The sequence below is a fragment of the Symphalangus syndactylus genome, chromosome 8, assembly GCF_028878055.3.
Source record: "Symphalangus syndactylus isolate Jambi chromosome 8, NHGRI_mSymSyn1-v2.1_pri, whole genome shotgun sequence".
NCBI lineage: Eukaryota > Metazoa > Chordata > Mammalia > Primates > Hylobatidae > Symphalangus > Symphalangus syndactylus.
The window spans coordinates 41,225,067-41,244,263 of record NC_072430.2 but is presented as its reverse complement, the minus strand read 5'-3'; the positions used below and the strand labels follow the sequence as shown (position 1 = coordinate 41,244,263).

Below are 19,197 nucleotides of genomic sequence, written 5' to 3'. Positions count from 1 at the left end.
GATCACGAGGTCAGGAGATCGAGACCACGGTGAAACCCCGTCTCTACTAAAAATACAAAAAAATTAGCCGGGCGTGGTGGCGGGCGCCTGTAGTCCCAGCTACTCGGAGAGGCTGAGGCAGGAGAATGGCGTGAACCCGGGAGGCGGAGCTTGCAGTGAGCCGAGATTGCGCCACTGCACTCCAGCCTGGGTGACAGAGCAAGACTCCGTCTCAAAAAAAAAAAAAAAAAAAAAAAAAAAAAAAAAAAAAGAATGATAATGATAAATATAGCTACTACAGATGATGATAAAGGCTTTATCTCATGTATATCTTATATCTTTTTAAATCTGAAGGTGTTACTATTTTCATTTTTTTAAACTCAGTCTTATCGGGAAATTTCCTCAGTGACCCATAGAGAGTAAGTGATGCATTGAGATTTGGACTTGGCTTTTCTGGATTTTGATCACTTTGCTTTTTTGCCTCCTTTAGTTATTACTTGACACAGAGTAAAGACAGAATCTGGTTTAAAGGTAAAATTCATTTTTAAGATTCTCCCTGAGTCCTTTTGGATTTGTGTGTGCTGTGTAACCTGAAAAATAGAGATAATTTCTCCCAGGCTATTTTGTATGGGGTCTGGTTAGACTCAAATAGAATAATGTATGTGAAATTACTTTGTAAGTGCTATACAAATGTGAGGCATTATTCTTACTGGTTTTAATATTGAATTTATGGTGGGCTTCTTATAAGATAGAAGATTACTTGTAATTTGAAAAAAATTGTTGAAGCATTAAGAAAGCTTTGAGGAAACGTTTCTTATCGCTGTTAGGTCATAGAAACTAATAGAGATTTGAAAGTATATTTGGGTCATTCTTGTTCAGGATAATTAAATGGATAATTCCCTCTGGTTACTTTCCCTTCTTCTGACTTTTTGCTTTCAGTGTGCTGCCTCTTACCCATTCCATAAAACTTTTAACTTCTGCTGCAAGTATCAGTCTTTCCCTTTTTAAAGGTTGTTCTTTTACTCCATTACTGTCTCTCTTATTAGTGGGTTTACAGATTGGGCCTGACAAATGTTAGATTGAACTATATGAAACTGCCATTTTGGTAGGTCAGAAACAGTCAAATACTGACGATTGCAGATAGTTTGACCTAATATTATAGTAGGTACTTAGTAAATTCTTGCTGACTGAATAACAAAATGAAGGAATAAATGAAGGCTTTATACCTAAATTACCTTAGATCAGAGTCGTTAACTTTTTTATGCCATGGATTCCTTACCAGAATAATATTTTTAAGGCTTAAAATAAAATACATATCATTACAAAGAGTACTAATTACATTCAAATGCAGTTATTAAAACACATTGGTAACATAGTAATATGTGCTGTTTTACTAATACATTAAATAATAAGATCATTTAAAATCTGGGAAAGTTAAATTTTGTTTTCTAAAGACAACAACATGAAGACTGTTTTTGTTTAGTTTGTGTAAGATCAGTACACTGGGAGGGTGGTCTTTGATTAACAATCATAGGTGGGGGGTACTGGGAAGCAGCATAGATGTCTGGGTCGCCAATGTGAGGTGTCATCATTTAGTGACTGAATGATTATTAGGAGGAGAGTTGCCCGATTGTTGTCCAACCTCATCACACTGGCATTTAGATAGAAAGACCATGATCACATGTGATCTAGGGGTGAGTCTTAAACTACTATAACTTAGAAGTAGTGACAAATGTAATACCTGTAATTGGCCAGGTGCAGTGGCTCATACCTGTAATCCCAGCACTTTGGGAGGCCGAGGTGGGCAGATCACTTGCAGTCAGGAGTTTGAGACCAGGCTGGCCAATATGGTGAAACCCTGTCTCTACTAAAATACAAAAATTAGCCGGGTGTTGTTGCGGGTAATCCCAGCTACTCGGGAGGCTGAGGCAGGAGAATCACTTGAACCTGGAATGCAGAGGTTGCAGTGAGCTGAGATTGTGCCACTGTGCTCCAGCCTGGGAGACAGAGTGAGACTCCGTCTCAAACAAAACAAAACAAAAAAACTGCTGTAATTTTAGATAACGTCAAAGGCACAGATAATGCTAATATTACTATGGTTCGTTGCCTATATTCATAATTAAGAAATACTGAATTTCTAGTAAAAGTTAGTGAAAATAAAGGTATAATTTTCCCTCTGCTCCCATCCAAATTTATGGACCACTTCTTCCTTTCAGACTCTACTGTTGATTTTTAACTGTTAATCTTGTTTCATCAGCTTATGTCTTGTCTATCAGACACTTACTTTTTACATTAGGAAGCTTAAATCAATCTTGTTCACACCTGAAGCAGCAGGCTTACATTTTAAAAGTTGATTTAGAAGTTTGAAGGCCATAAATCATCTGAAGATGTTGACTTGATCCAAAGATGTATATCCATGGACATCTGTTAGATCTGCTCAGATACCTAGGCTGTGTTAAAGTATTAATTCCTTGCAATCCTGGACTTCAGGAATAGAAACTGTCCAGGCAGTCTTCTTTTGCATGGTATTATTTCAAATAGAAAATGTAAAGAGGCTATTTTTCTATATTTTGCTTGGGGATCCCAAATAGAACTCTGTATGTAGACATAGAAACTTTCATATAAGAACGTGATGTAAGATTTCTTTGGTCACTGAAAAAATGTCAACTTTAATTGCTATTGTAAAAGGCTGGCTTTATATCAGTTAAAAAGATCATTAACAATCAATTATAAAGTGGGTGCTATAGGAGTTCAGAGAAGGAGGTATAATAGGCTGAAGGAGCTGGGGAAGGCTGCCTGAAGGTGGTGAGACTTCAGGTAGGCCTTGGAGAGAGGGCTTAGATAAACAGAGAAGTGGGGAAGGCATTTCTAATAGTGGTAGTGGTATGAAGACAGCCTAGAAGCAAGAATGCAAAAGCTGCTTACAGCTCCATCTTTGAGTTATGTAGGCTGGGTCCCAGGAGATAATGATGTCTATTTCTCATGAAATTACTCCCAGAAAACCAAAATGTTTTTAGGCTTTCAATAAAGTGAATCATAAAACTGATCTGCTTCGGTAATTATTCAAATCCTTTGTTTTTCCATGCCTATAAAAGTGGATTTTAATATATACCAGTTTCTGATGTGAATGAAAATGTAGAGTCCCAATTTTCAGTTTCCTAATCATTCTGAATTTTTTCCTTTTAGCACCACTTGGTGGGAATATGTTTTTCATGACAATTTTGCATATTCCTTAAGTGGTTTTTTTTTTAGCTGACCTTACTGTTTACTCTCTCTTTTATCTTTCCATAGGTTGGAAGTGAAAAGATTTCTCTGTTAGAGACTTGGCTTTCTACAGATAGTACAGTTAGGGCCTGGGCTATTCTCAGCTGTGTATCTGTTGATTGTGCTCCCCTTGTCAGGCATTTTTAAATTGGAGCAGCAATCCATTGTTTATAAATGCTAAGGCATAGTGGTGCCAGCTGGTAGCTAGTGCTAGATTGACAGAGAACTTTGGATAGTTTCCAGAGTTCCTGTCTGAGACTTTGTAGTTTAGGCTGCCTGTTTTTTTCTGTACTTGCTGATTTAGAAATATAGTGGAAAAATTAAGGTTGGAAGAGATCATAGGAATCACCTGGCTTCATGCCCACATTTTACAGGTGTTAAAGATGAAGAAGCAAGCAAGCTACAAAAAAATCCTTCCTGCTAAAAAAGGTGCCCTATCAGCACCGTTTCTCACAAGTGGGTACTGTCACCAAGTCAAAGAACAAGAACAATAAGCATCCACATGCCATTTCTAGAAAACGGGGAATAAACTAGGTATGCTGTTCTTTGCTTTCTTCACTAGAAAGCAGTTGGCAGCTTGTCCCAAGTCTAAAGACTGCCTCACTCCTAAGATTGGGAGCCTTACAGACTGTGCATTCAGAGTGTGGATCTTTTTATGTTTTTTTTTTTTCTTTTATTGAGACGGAGTCTTGCTCTGTTGCCAGGCTGGAATGTAGTGGCGCGATCTTGGCTCACTGCAACCTCTGCCTCCCAGGTTCAACTGATTCTCCTGCCTCAGCCTCCCGAGTAGCTGGGACTACAGGTGTGTGCCACCACACCCAGCTAATTTTTGTATTTTTAGTAGAGATGGGGTTTCACCATGTTGGCCAGGATGGTCTCAATCTCTTGACCTCGTGATCTGCCTGCCTCGGCCTCCCAAAGTGCTGGGATTACAGATGTAAGCCACCGTGTCTGGCCCGAGTGTGGATCTTTTTAAAGTTGGATTGGGAGGGGCTGATTGTGGTATGACCTTTGTTAAGGGATGTGGTTATGTGAGTTTTTAAGAGTTGAGTGAATCTTGGCCAAGTGGATTGTATTGCATTTAAGGAATTATCAGCTTAAGTTCCCAAATAATTGAATTCAAGGTATCCAATATATAGAACTTTGCTGAAATGCAATTAGGGAGGCAAACAGTAGAAAGAATACAGATGTTGGGTTCAAATACCTCATCCCTTACTTAACCGGCTGTATGACCTTAGGCAGGTTACTTAACCTTTCTGAGACAGTTTTTCTGCAGTTCATAGTATGGGCAGGGGGATTAAGTGAGATATGAAAGCTCTTAGTTTAAATCCTGGCACATGGTAGGGACTCAGTTCATTTAATTTTATTTCTCTTCCTACCTCCCTGCCCTAATGAGGGTGAAGGTTTTTCTAATCTGTGAGTAAATATTCATCAGCCTAAAATTAAGCTGAGATTTCCTGAGGATAGGGAAAGAGAATAAAGTCAGAGGTCTTTTTCTCTCCTGTGGTTTTATACTGGAGGAAAATATATATTGTTCCATTTAGCATGGGCTTCCTTTAAAATACGTGATTTTAATTGGGATACTTGTATTAATTTAGAGTTCCTGGTTCAGAGTCTTAGGATGCATCATCAAATTGGCTTGAAAATGGACTATAGCATGTAAAAGGAGTATGTAAATTATTGTGAACTCATCAGTTAGGTTCTTTATGTGTGCGAAGGATTACAACATAATCCAAATGATCCTAAGTAATAAAGAGAATATGTTCACTCATATTCAGGCATATCTTCATTCTGAAAATCCCACTTTATCTCTTCAGTCAACCTCCCGCTGACTTTCTCCTTCACCAACAGCTACAGGCTCTTCTTTCAAGGTGACAAAATGGTTGTTGCCCTTCCAGACTTCTCATTCTCATCCTATACCATCAAGAGGAAGACAGGCTATCATCTGTAGCCATTATAGAAGAGAAAGAAACCATCGCTTTCTCACAGAGTCCAGAACATGTCTCCTTAAACTCATGGGCTCCAATTGGTTTATGTGCCTATCTCTGAACCACTAACTATACTGAATGGTGAAATATCTTGATTGGCTGAAACCAATCAAGGCCTATCCCTGCACCAGGGATAGAGTTAATTTTAAACACACAGCTAAGAATGAGAGATGTGATTTCCCACAGGATATTTGGGATTTGTATTCCAGAAGGAAGGGGAAACTTGCTAAGCAACAAACCATAGTAATCTGCATCAGCAGTTCAGGTTTTGAGTTGTAAATTAATGAAGGCTTTGTTGTCGTTATAGGGATCATCCATGCATCATGTGGACTGGAGGCTGCAGGAGAATTCCAGTTTTGGTATTCCATGCCGACGCTATTCTTACAAAGGACAACAATATTAGAGTAATTGGAGGTGGGTATAACCTCTCCCACAGAGGACGGAGCTGGGCATGGCCCGGACATCCTTGTCTTAAAGAAGTTGATATGACATATATAGGGAAAGGGCATTGGCCATGAGAAAAATCAATTGAGTTGTTATACTTCAAATATTATAATTTCTTAAATTGTTTTCTGCTTATGTTTTTCCTCTGATTTTTTTTCCAGAATAATGTATACATGTGTTTATTTTTTTTTAAGTGGTAAAATACACATAACAAAATTTACCATTTTAACCCTTTTAGAGTGTACAAGTCATTGTTGTTTAGTACATTTACAGTTATGTGCAACCATCACCACTGTCTAGTTCCAGAACATTTTCATCATCCCCAAAGTACAGCCGATACCCATTAAGCAGGTATCCCCAGCCCCCATACCACCAGTCCCTGGCAACCACTCATCTGTTTTCTGTTTTTATAGATTCCCATATTCTGGATGTTTTATATAAATGGAGTCATGTGATATGTGGCCTTTTTTGGTAGGCTTCTTTTCACTTAGCATAATGTTTTCGAGGTTCATCCATGTTGCAGTATATATCAGTCCTTCATTCCTTTTTATAGCTGAATAACATTCCATTGTATATGCTAATGAATGCATTCCAATGATACACCACATTTTGTTTATTCAGTCATCAGTTGATGTACTTTTTTTTTGTTTCCACCTTGTTTTTTTAATTTTATTTTTAAAATTTATTTATTTTTTAGATACAGGATCTCACTGTGTTGCCTATGTTGGTCTCAAGCTCCTGGCCTTAAGCAATCCTGCCTTGGTTACATGCATAATCCACTGTACCTGGCCTATTTCCACCTTTTGTCTGTTGTGAATTGTGCTGCTATGAATGTTCATGGAAAAGTCGTTTGGACACTTATCTTCAGTTCTTTGGGGTATACCTAGAAATGGAATTGCTAGGCCATATGGTAATTCTGTGTTTAACTTATTCCATATCAAACTGTTTTCCATAGCAGCTGTACTGTTTTACATGCCCATCAACAATGTATAGGGGTTCCAGTTTCTCCACATCCTCACTAACATTTGTTATTTTCTGTTTCTTAGATTATAGCCATACGAGTGAATGTGATGTGGTATCTGGCTGTGGTTTTGATTTGCATTTCCCTAATGAGTAATTTGAATATCTTTTTATGTATTTTTTGGCCACTTGTGTATTTTCTTTGGAGAAAGACCTCTTCAAATCCTTTGTACATTTTAAAAATTGGGTTGTCTTTATTGTTGTTGAATTATAAGAGTTTTATGTGTTATGGATATTAGACAAGATAATTGATTTACAAATATTCTTACTCTTTGAATTGTCTTTCATTCTCTGGTTAGTGTTCTTTCATGAGCAAAAGTTTTTTGTTTTGATGACATCCAGTTTATCTAATTTTTCTTTTGTTGCTTATATTCTTTGTGTCATATCTAAGAAACCATTGCGTAACCCAAGGTCATGATCCCTCTGCTTTTTTCTAAGAGTTTTATAGGTTAAGCTCTTATATTTAGGGCTCAATAGTCTTTGATCCATTTTGAGTTAAATTTTTCATATAGGGTTATATAAGGGTTCACCTTCATTCTTTTGCATTTGGATATCCAGTTGTCTCAGCAAAATTAGTGGAAGAGACTATTCTTTTCCCCACTGAATGGTCTTGGCACTATTTTTGAAAATCAGTAGACCATAGATGTATGGGTTTACTTATGGACTTTTAATATTTCATTGAACTATACATTTATCCTTATGCTAGTAACATACTCTTTTAATTACCGTACCTTTGTATTAAGTTTTGAAATTGCAGATTGTAAGTCCTCTAATATAGTTCTTTTTCAAGATCTCTGGCTATTCAGGGTCCCTTGCAATTCCATATGAATGTTAGGATCAGCTTTTCCATTTCTTCAAAAATGGCTGTTGGGATGTTGATAGGGAGTGCATTGAATCTATAAATCACTTCTGAGAGTGTTGCCATCTTAATGATGTTAAGTCTTCTATGAACATGGGATGTCTTTCCAATTTTTTGGGCTTCTTTAATTTGTTTCATCACAGTTTTATAGTTTTCTGTGTACAAGTCTTGTACCACCTCGTTTAAATTTATTCCTAAATATTTTATTCTTTTTGATGTTATTGTAAATAGAATTGTTTTCTCAATTTCATTTTTGGGTTATTCACTGCTAGTGTATAGAAATACACCTGAGTTCTGTATATTGATCTTGTATCCTGAAACCTTGCTGCACTCATTTATTAGCTCTAATAGTTTTTATGTTTAGGTTTGTCTGCATGTAATATGTTATCTGCAAATACAGAGAATTTTAGTTCTTCCCGTCCAACCTGGATACCTTTTATTTCTTTTTCTTCCCTAATTGTTCTGGCTAGAATTTCTAGTACAATGCTGAATAGAAAGAGGGTGTCTTTGTCTTGTTTTTGATCATGGGAAGAAAGCTTTCTGTTTTCTCTCATTACATATGATATTAGTTGTGGGTTTTCGTAAATGTCCTTTGTCATGTTGAGAAAGTTTGCTTCTATTCCTAGTTTGTTGGGTGTTTTTATCATGAAAAGGTGTTAGTCAAATGCTTTTTCCACATCAACTGAAATGATATTTCTCCCTTCAGCCTATTAATGTGGTACATTACATTGACTGACTTTTTGTATGTTGAACCTCCCTTATATTCCTGAGATAAATCCCACTTTGTCAGAGTGTAATTGCTAGTATTTTATTTTATTATTTTATTTTATTTTTTTTTTTTATTTATTTTATTTTATTTTATATTTTATTATATTTTATGTTATGTTATATTATGTTATGTTATCTTATCTTATCTTATTTTATCTTATTTTATTTTATTTTTTTGAGACAGAGTCTCACTCTGTCACCCAGGCTGGAGTGCAGTGGTGCAATCTCAGCTCACCGCAACCTCCTCCTCCTGAGTTCAAGCAATTCTCTGCCTCAGCCTCCTGAGTAGCTGGGATTATAGGCGTCCGCCACCATGCCCGGCTAATTTTTGTATTTTTAGTAAAGATGGGGTTTCACCATGTTGGCAGGCTGGTTTTGAACTCCTGACCTCATGATCCACCCACCTCGGCCTCCCAAAGTGCTGGGATTATAGGCAGGAGCCACCATGCCCGGCCTAATTGCTAGTATTTTGTTGAACATTTTTTGTCTGTATTTATAAGGGATATTGATTTATAGTTTTCTTCTGATGCATTTGTCTGGCTTTGGTATCAGGGTAATGCTGGCCTCATAGAATGGGTTCCCTTCAACCTCTGCTTGCTTTAGGTCTATTCATATTTTCTATTTCTTCTTGAGTCAGTTTTGGTAGTTTATGTGTTTCTAGGTATTTGTCCATTTTATTTAGCTTATCTAACTTGTTTGCATACAATTGTTCATAGTATTCTTTTATAATCCTTTTAATTTCTGTAAGGTCTGTAATAATGTCCCCACTTTCACTTCTGATTTTAGTTATTTCAGTCTTTTCTCTTTTTTCCTTAGTCTAGCTAGAGGTTTGTCAATTTCATTGATCATTTTTATTTTATTTTTTTTAGTGACAAAGTCTCACTCTGTCACCCATGCTGGAGTGCAGTGGTGCAATCCTAGCTCACTGCAGCCTCAAACTTCTAGGCTCAAGTGATCTTCCTGCCCCAGCCTCCTTAGTAGCTAGGTCTGTGGGTGTACATCACTATGGCTAGCTAATTTAAAAAAAAAAAAAGTTTTCTGTAGAGATGGGGGTCTCACTGTGTTTCCCAGGCTGGTCTTGAACTCCTGGTCTCAAGCAGTCCTCTCAGCTCAGTCTCCTAAAGTGTTGGGATTATAGGTATGAGAATTTGCACCTGGCTTTGATGATAATTTTAAAGACCCAACTTTAAAAATCCAACTTTTGCTTTCTCTTGTTTTCTGCATTGTTTGTATTTTATCAATTTCACTTATCTCTGCTCCTCTTGGATTTTAAGCGGTGCTCTGAACCCTGGTGTTAGTCTGTAGCCATCTTCAAAGGTTATATCACTGTGGATCAGAACTGTCTTGTGGTATAGTGGAAAGAGTGTACACTTGGGTTCTCAGCCATTGGTTCAAATCCCAGCTTTGGTATTTCTTAGCTGTGAGTCTTGGGCAAGTGACTTAGGCTGTCTTAACCAGTTTCATTATTAGTAAAATCTTAACCAATTTCATTATTAGTAAAATTATTAGTAAAATGGAGAGAATATGATATTGTGAGGATTACATGAGGTCATTTAATGTCTGACACATAGTAGGTGCTCAAAACTTGTGCTGCTTATTTTACTGATTGAATAAGATCTACTCTACTTGTAAATGACTTTTGTCTTGTCCCTTAATAAGTCAGGAGTTCAGAGGACTGTTAGCATTGCTTCTGGGATTTGAATCCTCCTTCCTCCCCAAGGATCCTTGTGTTCTAATTCCCTCAGCAAGTTGCTAAGTTACCATTTAAAGGGATGTGGTTCATTCATGTTCTCTGAAGCCTGAGTAACTGAAGACCCCTTGCTGAGAAACTCCCTCTAAATATGATTTGAGCCAAAATGTTAAAAGGTGGATAAAAACAAATATTCCCCCCAAACATACTTCTTTTGGTCTGCTTGTCACATAAAGTAATCGATGTATTCTATGGCAATAAGCAGACCCTTCTTTTTTAGAATATCTAACATTTATTGGAAAATAATATCCATCAATGTCATCTATTTAAGCAATTACTATTTTTTTAGGATCCATAAGTCTTTTTCTTTACACATTCCTGTGATTAAAGAAAAAGCTGCTAAACTTTTCTCAAATTCTGTGTTTTTGAGTTTTCTGTATCTTTCCCAGTTCCTTGTGGCTTAATAATTTTCTTCACCTTCCTTAATGAAAAGAACAATTTGAATGACTTTTGCTAGTTGCTGCCTCAGTTTTCTGTATTGTTAAATACTCTCAGTCTGCAACTTTTTTTTTTTTTCTTTTTGGCTCTTTTAAATAGCTGGCACAGATCTGTTCAGATCATAAGCCTGTGGTTAAATCCCCCTGAGAAGTGTATCTGGGGCAATAGTTACCTTCTGTTGATCTCATTGTGTTAGTTGCCAACTGTGTTTTTGCTCTTTATGACATGTTTCACTGAATTCACTATTAATATTTTTGGTACAATATGATTTCTCATGTTTTATTTGTGAAATATTCCAGGAATGTGGCTTTTCTTCATTATAACCTTGTTTTTTCCCCAAATTGTATGTACTTTAAATGTGTACATTGGATTGTATTTTAGAGACAACATAGGTATTTTCAGCTTAAAGTAAACTTTAGAAGTTTTTTTAGAAGCAATTTTCTGTAATTTGTCCCTGAATGTATTTATTTAGTAAGTTTGTATTTGTATATACTAGCAATAGATGTATGATGCAAGCTATATATGTGATTTGAAATTTTCTAGTAGGAAATTATTTTTAAAAGTAAAAGGAAACAGGTAGGTGAAATTAATTTTAATAATATATTTTATTTAACCCAATATATTCCAGAATATTATCATTTCCACATTTACTCAATATAAAAAATCATTAATATTTTATATCTAGTATTTATTTTAACATAACAGAGCATCTCAATTTGCTGCAAAATTTTCATCGGAAATATTAGGTCTGTATTTAGATTTTATAACTTTTATAGTTGAAAAAGTAAATTCATATACTCAATTGTTTCTTCCCCTCCCCACAGGCAAATTGTTTAAAATAGGATTTCCAGTAACTGAATCAAGTATTCATTCTTAAATTTAAATTAACTAAAGTTAAATAAGGACATTTCAAGTGCTTATTAGTCACACACATTCGACAGCACAGATATCCTAATCCTAATTCTAGGTAACCTAGTTTTCTGATACTAGGGCACAGCTACACTGTGTTGCCATTAAGGGAGTTATTTTTGTGTTCTACAAGTCAAAAATGTCAGTTTTATCTTTATCCTGATTTCCCATGCTATTTTTGTTTAAACCCTTTAAGGCATTTCATTACTCTCTAGGTACTTCTCTGTGTTGACAGTTAGATTATTGGTTTGTTTTCATTTGCTCTGCTGTGGTTAGTCCTGGAACTTGCTAGGGGTCCTGGCACTTCAAGTTGCCTCTAGGGGCACATATAAGTGGTTGGAGAAGAGGAAATTCTGTGGTCTCTTCTATGGTGGAATTGATGAGATGCATGTTAAGAGGCTTAGAAATGGGATATTTGGCAGTTTGCTAGTAGTCAAGGAGGACCATGCTCTGCCTCGTGTTTTTATACAGAAGAAAACATGGGATGAGGTGGTTCTTTCTTAGGCAGTTGGGTAGCTTCAGTTTACAGTTGCAATCTTCCATTTGACTCTTGTCATGGGAGAGAAAGCCTAGGCATATTAGTCAGAGTTCTTGTTACAGGAGAGAAAGCCCAGGTACATATTAGTCAGAGTGTTCCAGAGAAATAGAACCAACAGGATACAAGGAGACAGGGAGGGGGAAGGGAGGAATGAATGTTGTTATAAGGTTATTGGTTTATGTAATTATGTCAGCTAAAAAGTCCCATTATCTACTATCTGCAAGTTGGAGACCCTGGGAAGCTGGTGGTCCAGTTTGAAAGCCTGTGAGCCAGAGAGCCAGTGGTATAGATTCCACTCTGAGTCTGAATTCCTGAGAACCAGGAGTGTCGAGGGCAGAGAAGATCTATGTCCCAGCTCAACCAGTCAGGCAGAGAGAGAGCTCAACCAATCACCCTTTTGTTCTGTTCTTGCCCTCAGTGGATTAGATGATGCCCACCCACATTTGGGAGGGCAATCTACTTTATTCAGTCCCTATATTTAAATGCTCATCTCTTCTGGAGACACCCTCACAGACACCTATAAGTAACATTTAACCAGGTATCTGGGCATCCTGTGGCCCAGTCAAGTTGACACATAAAAATAACCATCATTACCAGGTTTCTTTTTTTTTTTTTTTTTTTGAGAAGGAGTCTCACTCTTTCACCCAGGCTGGAGTGCAGTGGCGTTATCTTGGCTCACTGCAGACTCCGCCCCCCGGGGTTCACGCCATTCTCCTGCCTCAGCCTCCCGCGCAGCTGGGACTACAGGCGCCCGCCACCTCGCCCGGCTAATTTTTTGTATTTTTAGTAGAGACGGGGTTTCACCATGTTAGCCAGGATGGTCTCGATCTCCCGACCTCGTGATCCGCCCACCTCGGCCTCCCAAAGTGCTGGGATTACAGGAGTGAGCCACTACGCCCAGCTACCAGGTTTCTTAAGAGAAGCCCAGAAATCTAGATTTTTATATGAATTTTTCCAATTTTCAATGGCTTAGCAGCTAATTTAGTTTTATTTTGAAGCGTCATGAGTGACAAACCACATCTGCAGGCTGGGTCTGGTTCTTGGGTCACCAATTTATAACCTCTAGTCTAAAATATACTACCCACCAGCCTTATTGCACACAGAGGGCTACTGGACATGGAGTGTATATGAACTGAAAATCCCCAGCAGTGATGTTTGCATTCTGTCATTCCACCCTTCTTTTTTTGCACTACTCTTTTGGAACATGTTCAGTGTATCTGAGTTGGGTTATAGTTAGGTGATATGGATTAGAAGTGGCTTGTCACTGCTTACTACTTATATATTGTAAGAATCGGATTTGCCACTGAGTGTGGTGGCAGTTGTATTTTTCTTTTATATTAGGAGGAGTAGGATAAATCATATTGATAGCATTTTACTTTTTTTTTTTTTCTGAAACAGGGTCTTGCTCTGTCACCCACGCTGAAGTGCAGTGGCGTGATTACAACTCACTACAGCCTTGACCTGCTGGGCTCAAGCAACTCTCTTGCCTCAGCCTCCTGAGTAGCTTGGACTAGAGACATGTACCACCATGTTTGGCTAATTTTTTAATTTTTGTAGAGACAGGTTCTCCTGTTTTGCTCAGGCTGGACTCAAATTTCTGGCCTCAAGCAGCCCTCCCACCTCGGCCTCCCAAAGTGCTGGGATTACAGGCGTGAGCCACTACTCCTGGCCCATTTTAATTTTTTAATTTGCTATATAAAATGTATAATTATGTACAGTGCATATACTAATGACTATTTTACTGTGTATTTTTTTACTGTATAAAAATAATTTATACTATGTAGAATAATTGTTTCATAGCTTTACATGTATTAACTGATTTAGTGCTTACAGCTACTCTATGCAGTAACTACTGTTATTATCAACTCCATTTTACAGGTGAGGAAATTGATCATAGAGAAATTAAACAATTTATTGAAGGCTACAGGGAGGAGTGGTAGAATCAGGGTTTGAACCCTAGTTTGACTCTAGAGACATACTGATTCTCTTTCTCTCTCTCTCTTTTTTTTTTTTTTTTTGAGACAGGGTCTCACTCTGTCGCTCAGGCTGGAGTGCAGTGGCCTGATCATGACTCACTGCAGCCTCAACCTTTCAAGGCTCAGGTGATCCTCCTGCCTCAGCCTCCCAGGTACCTGGGGCTACAGGCACACACCACCATGCCCGGCTAAATTTTGTGTTTTTAGTAGAGATGAGGTTTCACCATGTTTCCCAGGCTGGTTTCTCTGTCTCTTTTTTTAAGAGACAGGGTCTTGCTCTGCCACCTGTGCTGGAGTACAATGGTGTGATCATAGCTCACTGTAACTTTGAACTCCTGGGCTCAAGCAGTCCTCTTACCTCAGCCTCCTGAGTAGCTAAGACTACAGGCGCCCACCCGTACACCTGGCTGATTAAAAAAAAAAATTTTTTTTTTTTTGGTAGTGACGAAGTCTCTCTATGTTGCCCTGGCTGATCTTGAACTGCTGGTCTCAAGCAGCCCTCCAGCTCCAGCTTCCCATCATACTGGGATTACAGGCATGAGCCACCATGCCCAGACTTGTTATTATTCCCCCTTGTCTCTTATTCCCCATGTAACTGTTCTCTATTTTCTCACACACCTTACTGATCACCTCCCCTGTGGCTGGGCACTGAGGGGCAAGCACTGCAGAACATGCACAGAATTGGGTTCAGTCCTTATTTCTAGCAGTCACTGTGTAGCTGATGATGCTTTGACTTTTCATGTGCAAAAATGTTAGTGATCATGGTTATAATGAAAGGACCGGATATTTTTTCATCTTTGTACAAGTTTTATTTAGAAAAATTAAAAACCTTCAGACAAGTTACAAAAATAGTACAATGAACGCATATAGTCTTTCCCTAGAATCACCAATTACTTACATTTTGCCATATTTGCTTCTCTCTTTCTGAACCATTTGAGAATTAGTAAAATATTACATGCTCTAATACATTATTCAGCTTGTGACTCCTGAGAATAAGGGCATATTCTATATAAGCACAATAATCTGTCACTGGCAAAATATTATTATCTAATCCATAGATCTAATCTATGCAGATTTCCCCATTGTTCCAATTTAGTCTTCTATAGTGTTTTTTTTGTTTTTCTATTCAGGATCCAATCAAATATTACATTTTGTTGTCATATTTCTTTAGTCTACTGTACAGCCATTTCCTAGACTTTTTTTGTCTTCCATGACATTGACATTTTTAAATATTCTAGACTGCGTGTTTTACAGATATCCTTAAATTTGATTGTTATCCATGTTTGATGGTTCCTACATGTTTAGATTCCGATTTTTAAAAATCTGCAGTAATATTGCTTAGTGAAACTGTATCCCCAGTGTATAACATTTGGGAGTATGTGATGCCATTATTTTGCAGTATTGGTGATGGCACATTTGATCATTTGGTTAAGACTGTGTTCACCAGATGGCTTCATTGTAAAGGTGCCTTTTCCCTTTGCTATAAGCATTCTCTGGTAAGATATTTTGAGATGTATGCGTGTCCTTTTCCCTAATAACCTCTCCCCATTGGTATCTACTGATTCTTGTTTGAATCACTTACTCTTATAGTTTTTGTAAAATGGTGATTTTTCTTTCTATCTTTCCTTCTACGTTTATTAGCTGGATTCTCTGTGAATAATAGCTTTCTCTTATGTGGTAGGCAGAATAATGGTCCCTTAAAGATGTCTACCTTCTAATTTCCAGAATCTGTGAATATGTTATCTTACATGGCATAGGGTGAATTAAGGTTGTAGATGGAATTAAAGTTGCTAATCAACTGGCCTTAAGATAAGGAGATAATCCTGGACTATTCAAGTGGGCCCAGTGTAATCACAAGGGTTTTTTAGTGGGAGAAGGAAGTAGAAGAGGCCAGAGTATTGTGATGTGAAAAAGACTACACCCAACCATGGTTGACTTCAAAGATAGAGGAAGGGGATCATAAGCCATAAGCCAAGGAATGGAAAAGGGAAGGAAACAAATCCTACCCAGAGCCCACAGAAAGGAACACAGCTCTGCCAATTCCTTGGTTTTAGCCTGGTGAGACCCGTGTTCGACTTCTGATGCACAGAGCTGTAAGACAATAAATTTGCCTTACAACAACAAATGTGTCGTAATTTGTCACAGCAGCAAAAGAAAACTAATATTCCCTCTCAACTCCTTATCAGTGTGGATACGTGGATTCTTTTATAAGAGTACATTATAATCTATCTCTGTCACTATTCATTTTTATGTTCAAATTGTCTTAAACTTGGCCGTCGAGAGCCCTTTTAAGCTCTTAGCGACATGTCCCTAATCAGTTTTTGAGTATTTCCCTTTTTTGACATTGCAAGATATTCTTAGCCTATCTTGTCATTCCCACACATGATTCTGCAGTGTTTCTTATGATGATACTGCAAAGACAAAGTAATAGTGACTGATCATTGGGATAACACTGTTACTTGGCTTTGAAAGTCTGCCCACAAGAATGAAAAGGACGAAGTGATTGACATTTTAAATGTTAACCCTCCTGTGTCTGCGTTGCATGGTGTTCCTGCCAGTGCTGAGTAAGTAGCAGCAGAGATTTATGAATATCTTCACATGAACTTGAAAAAGAAATTGTTGTCTTTGACTACAGAGGCTGAATATTGTTCTAGAGTCTGCCCATGAGTGTCTGTATCATTCAGAATTGTTCAATTCAGAAACTGTTCAATATGAAGTCCTCTAAAAAAATTCTTCAGCAGAATTCTTAGCTAACTTTTTCAATTAGTAGTGGTGCATAGAAAGAGATTGAATTCAGTGGTCCAGAGTAAATATATTGAAATCGCACATGGTTTCAGACTTTCCTCTCCCATCGTGGTCACAAGCACACATGCTTACTTGGCCCTGGCAGGAAATGTGATTGAGTGAAGCAGGCCAGGTCCTGTGCTGAACTGAAGAGTGTGGCCTGTCCTAAACGGGGCAGTTGCAGTTCTCCAGCTGATTCTTGCCATTGGAGAAGAAAGCCCAGGTTTCCATGTTTTTTAAGAGACGCCTAGAAATCTAGAGTTTCTGTGAATTCTTTCCATTTCAGAAGCTAAGCAATGAATTCAATTTTATTTTTAGAGCACCATGAGAAACAAACCAACCATGTCTACAGGCTGGATTTCATCCTTGGGCTACCAGTTTCTAACCTCTGGTCTAAGATGTACTGGTAATCAGCATTATAGGATACAGAGGGCTATCTAGAGCAGGGATTTTTTTTTTTTTTTTTTTGAGATGAAGTCTCACTCTTGTCCCCAGGCTGGAGTGCAGTGGCAGGATCTCGGCTCACTGCAACATCCGCCTCCCGGGTTCAAGCGATTCTCCTGCTTCAGCCTCCCAAGTAGTTGGGATTACAGGTGCGTACCACCACACCCAGCTAATTTTTTGTATTTTTAAGTAGAGATGGGGTTTCACCATATTGGCCAGGCTGGTCTCGAATTCCTGACCTCAGGTGATCCGCCCACCTTGGCCACCCAAAGTGCTGGGATTACAGGCGTGAGCTACCGTGCCCAGCCTAGAGCAGGGGTTTTTAACCTTTTTGGTACAATAGATCCCTTTGGCAGTCTGGAGAAGCCCATGGGCCTCTTCGCAGAAGAATGTTTTAAAATAGATTTTTAAAAAGTACATAATTACAAAGCAAATACATTGTATTGAAATATAGTAATCAGAATATTTTTTAAGAAATTGTGACATGTGCTTTTTTATTAGTGTATTAAATAACACAATCTAGTGAAGGTCTGTTAACTACTCTAATTTTTAAATACTATGAGAATAAGTGATATTTTGAGATAATTATACTGTAAAATAATATTTAAATATCTGATGTTTGTTGGTGGCAGGGTCACAGATAATGTTAATACTGCCTGTTTTGTTGCTTAAAATCCTAATTAAAGCCATTGTTAAATTTCAGCTAGAAACTAGTGAAAACCAAGGTGTAATTTTTCCCCCATCCATGTCTAATGACCTCCAAAGAGTCTCATGGTCCAAAATATGTTCAACTTATTTATAATCGTTTTAATGGTAGCATGTAATGTTATTGAGTATAATTAAGCCACCATGTTACAGTTTATTTTTGTTTTTACAGTTAACTTTCTAGTTACTGAACTTGATTCTGTTTTTCTTTAGAACGTTATCATTTGTCTTATAAGATTGTACGAACGGACAGTCGCCTAGTACGCAGCATTCTGACAGCCCATGGATTTCATGAAGTAAGTTTATTTTTACTACCTCACCTGATCTGCTCATAAGCTGAAAATCCTAGCCACCTAACTGACTTTACCAGTTAACAGAGCCAGCTCTAGGAAGTACATGGGACCAATGCTTAGTGATGGTCCAGAACTCAGACTGAATTTCGGAGTGGCTTTACCAGTTTTTGCTTGCAATACATGGAAAACGTTTCCAGATGATTTTAGAAAAAAATTTTTTCTTGCTATGTTCTTGGGCTTGGACTAGGGGCACAGTTGCCCATAAGGAATTGTCTGATACCCAGTTAAGGTTCTTTGATTGCAGGCAACTGAATGGACTTTGCTTAACGTGGAATGGCGGGTGGATCACAAGGTCAGGAGATCGAGACCATCCTGGCCAACATGGTGAAACCCTGTCTCTACTAAAAATACAAAAATTAGCCAGGTGTGGTGGTGTGCAGCTGTAGTCCCAGATACCTAGGAGCCTGAGGCAGGAGAATCGCTTGAACTTGGGAGGTGGAGGTTGTAGTGAGCCGAGATCGCGCCACTGCACTCCATCCTGGGTGACAGAGACTCCGTCGCAAAAAGAAAAAACCCAAAAGGGATTTGTCAGAATGATATGCAGAGGGGACTAGCAGAATCAGAGAAAAAGCTGAAAAGGCAGGCCTTTGGAAGGAGAGAGACCAGGACAGCCCCAGGGATCTAGGAACAGGAATCTTCAGGATCATCTTCTCAAGGCACTGCCATGGGCGTGGCTGGACTCCATTCATTGTCCTTTTGCCTTTCCTTGCTCAAAAATCACATTCCAGAGATAGAATGATTGGCCTAGCTTGGGTTTGGATCCACTCCTTGCAGGAGGGGATGGGTGGGTGATTGGCAGGTTCTTGAAAACCAAGGAGTAAGTCATTCTCCAAAGAAAGTTGGAAGATTGGAATGTAAACATCAAAAAGGACAGGCAAAAAGGCTGAACAGACACTTCCACTATAGATACTTTGTGACAATTGATAAAAGTCTGGTTCCTAGCTTGAGATTTGTAAGAGACATTTTGAGGAAGTTTTT

General features: G+C 38.1%; 1 protein-coding gene across 50 annotated transcripts in view; it reads left to right on the top strand.

Moving 5' to 3' along the window:
* Window positions 1-19,197, top strand: part of TTLL5 (tubulin tyrosine ligase like 5) — a 296,508-nt gene that overhangs the window by 3,130 nt on the left and 274,181 nt on the right. For all 50 annotated transcript variants that reach the window (XR_010122049.1, XM_063644172.1, XM_055288714.2 and 47 more), the window contains 2 exons: window positions 5,539-5,645; window positions 18,080-18,162. Coding sequence is in view for 49 of the 50 variants with exons in the window: in XM_063644172.1 (XP_063500242.1) it covers window positions 5,539-5,645; window positions 18,080-18,162 (190 nt within the window). In the remaining variant the exon portion in view is untranslated. The remainder of the gene's footprint in view (window positions 1-5,538; window positions 5,646-18,079; window positions 18,163-19,197) is intronic.